Here is a 13,048-nt window from a genome sequence, read left to right as displayed (position 1 = left end):
GTGGATTTTCAAAATGGAATTCTGTTCTGGATATCAAAAGACACTATTGCTCCTGTACTGTATATAAAGAGAGATGGTACTACCTCAAAAATTCCATTTCTAAAGCATTCCCAGTCATTACTCTTAACTCTGTGTAGGAAAATATAATCTCCTGTTGTTATACATTTGTTACTAGCCAAGTTATCTGCTAAAGATTTTATGTAACAAATCCTTTTCTATTGTGTCAAGATTTAGAGTTGAATTTGAGCCAATCTAGAAAAATGTTACAGTAACTGTTGATAGCCGTAGATCAGATATTCGGGTTATATTGTTTTAATTTTGAAAGTATAATTATGTATTTTACAGTTAAATTCTTCTTTATAAGCCCTCTCTAGATCCTTAGGAGCATACAAAATTAATTATAAATTCTAATTATTTAATATTTATAAATCACTTTAAAGATTAAAAAGTGGTACCATCATGCTAAAATTTTTACATTAATGAAGCAAATACTGGCATTTATTGGATCCAGGTTGAAGAAAATAACAGTGGGACATAAAAATACTATTCATGGGAAACATAAGTAATATTCATTGTACTATTCTTCATCGTTTTGTCATGACAAATTATGTAACATGAGATTTTTAAAAATTAAATGATAATGGTATTGTTACACCTTCCCCAAGTGTAAAGATTGTTTTATAAAGGTTCGTAAAAATTCTAAATCTCAACTTGTGGTTTTTCATGGCTATGCTGACTTGCCCACCTGGCCCCTGAGCCACCTATTAACATAAATCCCAAGCGGATGAAGTAGGGGCATTGTCCATTCTAGCACAATACCATTTTGTGTAAAAATCTTTAACTGAGCTGGGCACAGTGGCTCACACCTATAATCCCAGCACTTTGAGAGGCCAAGGCGGGTGGATTGCCTGAGTTCAGGGGTTCGAGACCAGCCTGGACAACATGTTGAAACCCCATCTCTACTAAAATACAAAAAAAAAAAAAAAAAATCAGGCACGCGTGGCAGTGTGTGCCTGTAACCCCAGCTACTAGGGAGGTTGAAGCAGGAGAATCGCTTGACCCTGGGAGGCAGAGGTTGCAGTGAGCCGGAATCGCACCACTACACTCCAGACTGGGCGACAGAGCAAGACTCTGTCTCCAAACAAAGAAACAACAAAAAAAATCATTAACTGAATCCTAAGTAAAAATCAAAAGTTATTTCAATGGTCATAGTTAATGCTTCCTGTATATTCTAAACTAATTATTTGTATTTCCCTAGGACTTTTCAGCATGGCCTGGATGAGTCTGCTTCAGATTCCTTAAAATCATTTTTTAAGCAACCATTATATTGGGTTTCTTGCATATCACATTTCTACCCTTCTTTACTCAGGTGAGAGCCTCTAAATGCCATACTATCTATAATTCTATGATTCCTTTTAAAATTTAATAGAAATTTTTATCGATGGATGTAAACGAACTTATATCTTACAAAAAGAACTTACAACTTTTCACAATTGGCAGGTAAGTAAAGAGTATTATTTCTCTTTTCTTAGCTCAAGAATCAAACGCATGGGCCTCATAATTATTCTACTAGCTTATAGCTTTAGTGATGTAATGGAAAACTGTAAATTTTTGGAATTTAGTTTTATTTTAAAACTTGTCTTTCTTGATCTGTGACTGGGGATTTGGCAGTTCTCAAGCTAATTATCAAACATAGACATGTAACTAACTCAGAGCCTTAGGTAGAAGTTGAGAGAGAAGTGACTTTTTAAATTATGAGTAGGATCTTTCGCTTTTATTATTTAATTAACAGCACTTAAAAACAAGAAAAATCATTTAAAGTATGAAATGTGCTTCCAGAGTAATCTGATGGCATTTTGTGGCATTATGTGAAATGGCAGTTTGATTTCTTGCTAAATATAACATTGGAAAGTACCTTTCCTTGGTATCTGAGAATAAAAATATCATGTACAGCTAAAGGAGATATTGTTAATCCCCATATATTCTTGATTCATCTTGGAAATACACTATCAGCTATTTTACCATCTAAGCTGACTATATCTCTCTCTTGAGGAACAAGATGGTTACCCATAAATAGAGGGTGTGAAAACCTCATATACAGAAGTTTCCATAGACGCAACAAACTTACACTGTTTGCCTAATGTGTGCCTATTTCCATATGGGTAATGAAAAATCCAACATTAATGAGACATAGACCCCATCTTCAAGGACCTCAATGTATTGTTATTACCTCATTTACATGGAAAACTTTGTCTACATTTCTAGTTAATTACTTATGATTGAGTCCTAGAAATAGAATAGTCTCAATGCTCTGTCATCTTGTGTGTAAATATATCTTGCCATCTTGCCCATAAATATATTTTATTTCATTACGAATTAAATAGCCAACTCCTTAATACTCATTGTTGCAAAAGTAACAAACGACTGGATCTCTTACAGTGTGAGTCAAGCAAACAAGCTGTGTCATTTGATGAGTTCCTAAGTCTATAAACATATCTGTTCTCCATGTTATTATCACATTTGCTTTAACCTATTTTACTGCCCGCTTTTATCTTATATCTGGAACCACTGGAGTTATTCTCTTTTAGGCATAACTCTGTAAGACTTCCACTTCCAAGCTTGCTCGGATCAACCCAGCTAGAGTCCTGGAAATCAGCATGGAAATGGGCTTATCTTTCAAACACTAATTCTTATATTAACTTCTTTCTCTTTTCTATATCTACAGCAAGCAAAAATGCACATTTCTTTTCTTTCTGTTCTGTTTAGCAATCAATCTCCATTATTATCCTAACACAAAGACTAGAACATGGGGACGACTATTCAGCTCGTAGTGGAAATGAAATTTTATGCAAATTCATGAGGGCAGTTTAGTAATACGTATTAAAAACTTAAAAATATTTTTGCCCTTTTATCTAACAATTCTGTTTCTAGGAATCAACTATAAGCAATTAATCAGAGAGGTTGACAAAGTTTTATATATGAAGATATCCATCGGCGCATTATTTGTAAGAGAAAAAATGGAAATAAATGTTCTACATTGTAGCATTAAACAATTCAGTATGGAATAGTGGCATAATAGACTACTGTGGAGTGATTAAAGGGCTGGGTTTTGAAAAATAATTACATAGAGAAATAATTGTGGTAGATAAGTTAGGGGGAAAATTGAGATTAGTAACGATGAAATTACCAAAGCCAACTCAGTTTTTAGAGTGATGAGTGTGTACCAGACACAGTGCTAAGTGCTTTACATACATTATCTTTTTAAAACCTCACACTAGTTCTGTAAGGTAAGTACTCAGGTGCTTCTTTTATGGAGTGCAAAGTGCTGTATAGGCAGCAACATTCTGGAGAGAACAAAACTGGAGGCCAGGCTCTGAACCCAGGCCTGTTCTATTCTAAAGCTTAAGCTCTTGACAACCACACCCCCACCTTTCAAAGGGAAGAGCAGTTCAGGATGATGTTAACAGGTGTACATGAAAAATCATTCTACTGCACAAATAAGATTGTCAGTTATTAATTATGTAAGGTCTTTTTTGTGATTTAACTTTGTAGGGATTCTGACGTGCTAGTATGCAGTGTTTCGCTCTGCTATGGTCTGAATGTATCCTCCAAAATTCACTGTTGGAAATATAATCCCCAATGCAACTGTGTTGGGTGGTGGGGTCTAATGGAAGTTATTTATATCACGTGGGTTTTTCCGTCTTAAATGGATTAGTATTACCATAAAAAAGGGCTTACAGGAATGGGTTCATTTTATCTTGCCCTTCTTCTGCCATGTGAGGATGCAGCAAGATGGCCTCACCAGATGCTGGTACCTTGATCTTGGACTTCCCAGCCTCCAGACTGTGAGAAATAATTTTTTCTTCTTTGTAAATTACCCAGTTTGTGTTATTCTTTTATGGCAGCACAAAATGGACTAAGACAGTCTCAAAGGAGTGATCTAGTATGCAGATTCCCCAAACTTGCTGGGTGAGAGAACTCTTGTTTTGCAGGGAATTAACAATTATTGGAAGGTGGGACATCATTAGGAAGTGTTAAACTATGCTCTACTACCATATTTAGAGCACAAAAAAGTACATATAGAAAAATAAATATTGAAAGGATATATAGTGGTGGGGTTATAGTTTTTATCTCTGGGTGGTAGGATTGCAAGCAATTTTAATTTTCATCTACATAGTTGTCTATATTTTCCAAAGTTTTTATAGTGATTATAATTTAATTTTATTAATTATGAATACTCTTTTTTTGAGATGGAGTTTCACTCTGTCACCCAGGCTGGAGTCCAATGGCACGATCTTGGATCACTGCAACCTCTGCCTCGCAGGTTCAAGCGATTCTCCTGCCTCAGCCTCCCAAGTAGCTGGGATTACAGGCACGCGCCACCATGCCCAGCTAATTTTTTGTATTTTTAGTAGAGACAGGGTTTCACCATGTTGGCCAGGCTGGTCTCAAACTCCTGACCTCAAGTGATCCACCCACCTTGGCCTCCCAAAGTGCTGGGATTGCAGGCATGACCCACTGTGCCCGGCCTGTGAATACATTTTTTGAAAAGCAAAAAGAAAATCTATTTTCTTTGATTTCTCTTTTATTCACATGGCTTAACCTGTAACCTCTATACAGATGATTTCCAGTGCTGCATGTATAGCTTTGAGTGATTACCTATACCCCAACGGTATATGTCCAGCTGTTGTTATTTCTTGAATACCCACTTTCATTCAATACGATGTCTTCAAATGATCCTTCTTTCCCTTCTTCCCTTGTCCTTCATGCAGGGAGTCTTTTCTATTAGGAGTAACAGTGTTGCTACATGCTTCCAAAATACAGTCTTGATCATGATTTCCATGTTGAGCCTTTTCTTCCTCTAGTCCTAGTTTATTATTGTGTTTAGTTCATTTTTCTTCCAAAATTCTCTTAGAATCACCCTTTCTCTCCACCCCATTATAACAACCTTAGTCCATTTTACTATTATTTAACGTGTTTACAAGACTGTTTTCATTATATCTCTCTCTCATTCAGAAACCTGTAGTAGCTTCTGCTTCAGCCACACTGTCACTCCTGGCTTACTTGTTGGAGAGTTTTCTGGCTTATTTCCTGGAGAGTTTTCTCTGCTCCAGTTAAGTCAGTCTCCTCATGTGTCTTTAAGACTTAGTTATTCCATATTTTTAATATTGAATTTGTTGCTTGTTCTCAGCTTCAGGCCTTTGTTTATGCAGTTTCCTTTCTTGGAATACCTTTGGTTCTCTCCTTTGTCTTTCTAAGTTCTCCATGTAAGTTATGTTAGGAGGACTCTCACCGATATGCCCCCTGCCCATTAGGTGTCATATTTTCAACTAAGTCCATATAATCTGCTTAGAAAGACGTGATCCATGTGATTTATAATCCAGTGTGCTCAGAGCACCGTACAATCAGAGGAACCCAGGGCAGCAATAAAAGCAATTTTAAAATAACTAAAGTTATTGATTTGCATTTATCAGACATTACAATGGGGATTCCTAGACCACCATTATATGACCTTAAAAATCTCACCTTTCCATTCATTTCCCTCACCTGTAACAGCTGTCTGTATGAGTCTTTCACCCCCAAATTATCCTTCAAAACTCTGTTCTTCACTTTAGCAACTAAAATGAACTGTTCAAGGAAATACAGGAGTTGGATGATGACAAACAAAAAATATATTAGGCCTATCTTTTGGTAAAAGGGAAGGCCGAGAGGAGAGGTGACTGAAATAGTTAATATCATGAAGGAACTTAGTAATTTATTCATCTATTTGCTTACTTATTTGTACCTGCACATTGTTTCAGAAAGAATTTAAGTCAGCTTTTAGCAACATTAAATAAACTAAGATAATTAATTAAAAGTGGCTGAGAAGGAAACAAACAAAAAGGACATGAAATTCAGAATACAAATAGAATTAAAAATGTACAAATAGCAGTATGGACCATAAATTTGTCTATAATCTTACTAGAGAAAACTATGAAATGGATAAAAGCACAATTTTTCATATTCTCCTAGAACCCTGGGAATAGAGTTTAGAAGAGTTTATTTTAGGGAAAATAAATACATTTTCAAAGCAGTAAGTAAAATGTACTCTATTCATTGTCCCTAGCAGTGGTACAGGCTAACAACGTGAGTTGATTTAGAAAGGATAATCAGTTTCATACTAGATTAAGCTAAGACATATGAAAAATGTATTAATCTCAAGGTTAACACAGATACCATATTGTGCATTCATAGAAATGTTCAAGAAAGAATGCTGTCCTAGTCAATTATAATATGTTGCATTATAATGCCCTTTATCATTTTCTAAACTTACCTCTTCATGTGGTTTAAAAAAGCATTTTCAGGTCTTCCTTAGCTAAGTAGGTCATAACTGTACACTGAGTCCAAGAAGTATAATCAGTGTGAGTAAACAGTCCATTCATTTTAACTACTAATTTTCTTTTATGGTGACAACATGATGCTTTGATTCATGGCCAGTCCATTTTGAGCTGTATATATTTCTTTCCACTGGGCTTTTTGTTTCTACTATGCTTCTATTCAATGTAATCCTGTTTTGTATTTATATACATATATTTTCCTCCCTAAAAATATTAAGCTATCTTTGGTTTCATTATATTCATATTACATGCTATGTGGGTCTTTCCTTTTATTTAGTTTAGCAAGATGTGTTTAATCATTCCTTCAATAAATGCATTCAAAAAATGTTCTCCATGTAAGGCATTATGCTAGGTGTCAATGGTGAAGAAAGAGGCAGGCAATGACATTTAAGACAAAGTCCCTTTCCTCATATTGTCACATGTTGGTGAAGAAATCAATTGTATTTGCCTACTTGACCACAGTATATGATACCATTGTCTACTCCCTCCATCTTGACGTATTCTCTTGATTTCCTCCTGAGATTTTTACCCACTTTTGTCTTCTTTCTTTCCTGTTGCTGCTTTTCTGTTTCCTTTGCAGGTTCATATACTTTAACCTGGCAATTAAATATTGAACATTGTTAGTATTCTATACTGTAACCTTTTTTCTTGATGATGATAACATTCTATGTTTCCTGTACTCTTTGTGTGCCCCCCCAAATCCATATCATTAATTTTAATCTCTCCTAAGACTACAGATCCATAATATATGGGTACCAACCATACATGACTACCTTCTTGAAATTTACACCTGGAAATCATAAAGACATCTCAAACTCACCATAACCAAAACTGGACTTAGGATATTCCCCTCCGAACAGATCTTCTCCTACTATTCCCTATCTCAGCTAATGGTATGTCCATCCAATTGTAGAAGCCAGAGACTTAGACTTAGGAGGCAATTGGACGCCTCGTTTTTGCTCTCCTACACACCAAATCCATTACTAAGTCTCATTAATTTTAACTTCTAATATCTACTCTCCATAGTACCAGTTTCACCTTAGTCTCAACTATCATCATCTCTCTCTTAACTACTCCAGTGACCACTAGCATTTTTCCTGTGTACATGTTGACTTCCATTTATAATATTCTCCAACTGTAGCAAGAGTTTTCTCAAACCCAAATCTATTTTCAAAACTCACATTTTATCATGGCATACTTATGGCTTACCTTCCATGAATTCACCGTTATCCTTAAATATGTACAAAAAACGAGCATAGGCTACAATAGCTGCATAGATGTAACTCTTACCCACTTCTCAACCTGCTTCTGATACCTGCTACTCTGTGAATTCTGCTTTCCACACATTAACCCATTTACATTTTCTTTCTATGCCATGTTCCTTTCTGCCACAGGATCTTTGCATATGCTTTTCCCTTTCAGTAAAATGTCTTTCTCCTTCACATAGGTAATGCCAGCTTATCTTCATCTCTCAGCTCAAATGTGACTTCTGCAGGGAAGCCTTTTATCAACCCCAAAGACTAGTTAACTTCCTTTTTACTACAACTTCTAATAGCATTTTTACTTTTCTTTCAATGAGTTTTTATAATTGTTACTTTATCTTTATTTGTATGATCACTTAAACTATATATGTGTCCTCCACTAAATTCTATAATAAGGAATTTCTGCTTTTTGCTTACTGTTATGTCTCCATAGTTTAGCATATATAAGTTAAACAATAAATATTAGTTGAATGAATGAATAAAAAAATTCAAACTGGTATTGTGTCCCCTAAGTGCTATATTAAAGTATTGTATTGCATAAGTGCTATATTAAATGGTGGGAACATTTGATCTGTGTGGTAAGGCCCAGGCAGGGGAAGCACCGTCTTAATGAGGAGGTGACTTCTAGTGTCCTCAGGAGAGAATATCTAGGGAGGAGGACAAAAAGAGTTTTTGGTCTCCCAACTGCTGCTGAAAAACTGTTCTGCGGGACTGAGGAAAAGAGCTTAGCGATCTTGTGCTCTGATGAGGTGCCAAGCGTTGACATAGTGCCAATAGCCAGCGGAGAAGTAATGAGAGATTTAAACACCAGAGATCTTAAATGGCTGTTCCAGAGTGTGGATGGACAAGCAGTATGAAAAGATTTTCAGAGGGAAGTCAGTGTCTATGGAACAGTTACTTTAAAAAGTGAAAATGTCAACTGAACTAGGTATTTAGCATATGCACCTAGATATCTTAAGGTTTATGTCTTTTCTATCATGGCTTAAATATATTACATAATTCAGAATATAGAAATGAAGCCAGCAATGTGATGATAGGAAACAGCTATAGGTTTTCACATTGGTTTGCATACTTGTTGAGTTTTGTGATTTTGGAAAGTTAGCCTAGGAGTGATTCAGTTCAGTTTCCCCATATATGAAACAGTTTATATTTTGGTGAGGATGTTGAGACATAAATACAATACAATCTTATTAATCTTCTTGAAGACAGCATGTAGTCCTACGGTCTACTTCCTCCATCTTGAAACATCTTCTTCCCTTAACTTCTGAGATACTCTCATGGGAGGGTCATGAGGACTCCATGAGCTGAAGTGCCTCAGTGGCATTCATCACATAAATACTAAACTATCATTCATAGCTGCTGTTAGTAAAGAGCTATATATTTCAGAGAGTGGCAAGTTTTATCAATTATCTAAACATGTTGAAAGGACTTACTTCAAGTATGATAAAGTGGAAGAAATATTGAACCACTTTCTTACTGGGTCAGGAATGTGTTGCTAGGGAAGACTTTTTCTGAACTCCCTGTAATAGGACAATATCTTATAGACAGGGACCAATAATAATCAATGGCACCAAGGAGTTAACTTCTGCTCCTCAAAAGGATGGCTGAGTTATTCAGTATTGTCCAATGTCTTAGTGATTCAGGTGCTAGATTAGCGTTGCTGCCGTGTAAGATGTGCCTTGCTTTCTCTTCGCCTTCTGCCATGATTGTAAGTTTCCTGAGGCCTCCCCAGCCATGCAAACTGTGAGTCAATTAAACCTCTTTATAAATTACCCAGTCTCAGGTAGTTCTTTAGAGTAATGTGAAAACGGATTAATACATGGGGTCATTGAGAATGTCTTCTGTGGCCCTACCCTTTACACCACTGAGATCTGCTTATTCCCTATGTTAGGTTCCCTGAATTCTATCATTGATTCTTCAGGGTCATAGCTGGTTACAATTTATTCATTTATTTAAGCTTAATGACAATGGACTTAGCAGGACAGGCTACAGTACCCCCTGCTGCAGATATTTCTGAATCTGCAAGTGATATTTATTATTACATTCTTCTACCACCTATTCCATCTTTCCCTCATGACTGGCCATCATCTCTGCTGATTTATGTTACTTGCCCAGTGGGGTCACTGAGACCTTCATCCTCAAAGTAACCTGAACTCCTGGTTACTATTCCCTTATCAGACTTGGTTACTGAAGTCTTCTGAATGTGATAATTGCCAGCCATGAAAGCATTGAGAGATGCCCTGGTGAATCTCTTGAGTTACAGATACACTTCGCTGCTCCCTTTATGCAGTAGCAAGCCCAGCTCCTCATGATAAGTAGGGTTAATCACCCTCACCAGCAAGTAATTCCTTTCTTTGCCTGATAGACTGCTGGCATGGAGAGCCAAAAATGACCAGATGGCAGCTATAACTTTAGGTTTAGTGGGATCCTAAATGGTCCCCCTGGTAGAGGTGTGTATACCCCCATCCCACCCCACCATGGAAACCAGAACTTCTGCTCCTCCAGAGCTTATAGTTATTGTGATAGAAAGCACAAATTTGCCAAGTGGATTATCACAATCTTTGGTGGGAGGGGCTGCTCCTACTTTCACCCCTTGTCTCTCAGATCTATGTAGTTTGTCTGTTGGGGCCACAGTACCATATAATGGTTGTTGGTTAAAAATAAGTATCAAGTCTTGAGGGACAGCATTCCAGCACCACTGAGTGTCATTCCCAAGCTGTGAATTTTGGAGTCCATTCCAATTTTCTGCTAGTCTTGCAGCTTCTGCATAATATATAAATGGTAGGAACAATATACCCCATGGTCATGTGGCCTGAGCAATAAGGCTACTCATATCCCAGTGTGAACCCTACTGCAGAGCCTTCTCTTGGCCCAAGCCTTACCTCACATCAAGTTGGAAGTCAGGACAGTATGACTGATACAGCTAAGATTTTGTTTAAACATTCTATTGCAGCATGAGTACATACCAAAAAATTGAAGAAAGTATGTGAGCTAATTGATGAATTTTCATAAACATACCTGAATGTAGCTAAGATTTTTCACAATGATTTTATAAAAATAGTTTAATAGTTTCATGAACCAATAATGCTTGGACCCCATTACTACTTGGAATTTAAAAATTCTTTAGGCAAATTTGTGCCCCAGAAATACAGCACTTATTGCAGTATAAGCTGAGTACAACCCAGCCATCAATTCATCCTGTCTCCTAGTACAAGATTTATGAGTTCTATAGGATTTATAACATTTTCCTCCTTTGTATTACGGTGGAATTCAACATGTACATATTTGATACATACATACGTGTGTGTGTGTGTGTGTGTGTGTATATATATATATATATATATATAAAATTTCCCTTTCTGTCATTTTTTGTAAGGCTAATCTCACTTTCACAGCTCCACCAGCTCAAAGGCTGAGGGAACATATGCTTCTCCATATGCCCAACACAGATTCCTCAATGCATTTATTACTCAGAGCTTGGTGATTGAAGAATGTTTGTACTATTTTATTTTTCCTCATAGTGAGTCATTCTACTGTACATTTCAAAATCTGTGATAAGTTGAAAGATCCAAGAATTGAGGTACATGTCAACAAACAGCTTTCCATCTGGTAAATGAGAGATTTTATTTATAACCAGGTATTCAGATACAGCGGCATAAAGTGACATTCAAATGATTTTATTCCATGACTGAAGGGCTAAGGAAAACACCAACCACCTCCAATCCATTCACCACACTGCAACAAGATCAGGAAACTCCTTTGCCTTAAACTCTCCAATGGGCCTAAAATCCACACCTTGGGATATTAAGGCTCTCCACAATCTAGCTCTTGGCTCCTTCTTCAGACTATCTCTCAAAGATTCCCTTTCCTTTCTACACTTCAGCCAAATGAGATCTTTCAGTTCATTAAATGGATCCTTAAGTTAGCACTCAACTCAAGCATAATGTATAGGTAGGAAATGTTCAAAACCCAAGTCAATTTTAATATACAGCTTACTACCAAGTAGCATTTTTCATCCATTGAACCCCAAGGGAGCATCTAGAATCAGTGTTTAGGGTTTAGGATGGAAGTAGGGGCAACCATTGTAAGGATCTGTTTTAGATTTTTAGTCCAAAGGGCTCATCTAGTGAGTTCTTCCTTTGGCACCACATTTGGAACTACTGCAAAAGCCAGACCCAGACTAATCTGCAAAAGTAATTCAGAACTCCTGGGATGTTCAGAACTGATAAACTTGATTCCTCTGGCCCTAGAGTTTAGTAACACCCTTCTTCTCTCTTTACCACTCACCCAAGGCAGGAGGTTTCCTAGCTAACAGTGCCCCACCAATTGCCTGAGGAGTTACTCCAATTTGAGATATGTTATCAGAGTTTTACATGGGAAGCCTGAGTTGGCCCAAGGTTCAAACACAAGCTGATGGATTTTGTGCATAATAAAGTTATGAGATGTTCCAAACACCATTCCAAGCCAAGGGGGAGGTGCTTCGATACTTTTTCATTTTGTGTCTTTGAATCTTCTCACTTTTGTTTAAGCCAGCCTTTTGGCAAAGCATCCTCATCATTTTTTTCCTATAAGTTTGCCTACTCATTTATGAGCAGAAAAATCAATCAGTTAACATTTAGAAAGCCTTTAAATGTGCTTAGTTCACTAGTAGAAGCTTTGGGATATAAAGCAAGTGTCTTCACAAAGTTCGAATCTGGGTGAATTGAACAGATAAAACTTTAGTTGATGAAATAATAAAGTGCTGAAATGTGTAAACTTGCCACTATGAAGAGAAATTTTTAGGGAAGACTTCACAGGGATAGAGAATTTTTGCTGCAAATTAAAGGAAGAGTAGGATTAAGATAAAGATGAAAGGTTATAGGGAGTTTATTGCATGGATGGTATCTCAGCTCTGGCTGCTATAACAAATATACCATAGATTGGGTGGCTTAACAAACATTTATTTCTCATGGTTCTGGGGGCTGAAAGTCTAAGATGAGATACAGCACAGTTGCATGCTAGTGAAGGCCTTCTTCCAGGTTTCCCATAGCGAACTTCTTGTATCCTCATGCAGAAAGAGGTCAGGCTAACTCTCCAGCCTCTTCTTAGAAGGACTATAATCCCATTCATGGGTTCTCCACTCTCATGAACTCAGTTATCTCTCAAAGTCCCCATCTCCAGATACGTTGGGATTAGGGTTTCAACATATGAATTTTGAGGAGGGGGAACACAAACATTTAGCCCATTGTGGGTGCAGCCAAGGTGGACCTGTGCAAAGGCAGAGGCAGGAAAGAGGATGCTAATTGGTCCTAACCCTACTGCCTGTGCTTCAGAAAGCACTGCCTACATGCATCAAGCCTTACCATGCATGCAACAGAATCTCCTGGAGAAAGATTGTTGAAACATAGATTTCTGCCCTGTCCCCCGCTC

At 37.1% G+C, this 13,048-nt stretch overlaps 1 protein-coding gene across 8 annotated transcripts in view; it reads left to right on the top strand.

Moving 5' to 3' along the window:
- KIAA0825 (KIAA0825 ortholog) overlaps window positions 1–13,048 on the top strand; it is a 473,030-nt gene that overhangs the window by 163,643 nt on the left and 296,339 nt on the right. For all 8 annotated transcript variants that reach the window (XR_010133628.1, XM_055387134.2, XM_063705867.1 and 5 more), the window contains one exon: window positions 1,259–1,369. Coding sequence is in view for 7 of the 8 variants with exons in the window: in XM_055387134.2 (XP_055243109.2) it covers window positions 1,259–1,369 (111 nt within the window). In the remaining variant the exon portion in view is untranslated. The remainder of the gene's footprint in view (window positions 1–1,258; window positions 1,370–13,048) is intronic.

Source organism: Gorilla gorilla, chromosome 4 (genome assembly GCF_029281585.2).
Source record: "Gorilla gorilla gorilla isolate KB3781 chromosome 4, NHGRI_mGorGor1-v2.1_pri, whole genome shotgun sequence".
NCBI lineage: Eukaryota > Metazoa > Chordata > Mammalia > Primates > Hominidae > Gorilla > Gorilla gorilla.
This window is presented reverse-complemented; position numbering and strand designations above follow the sequence as displayed.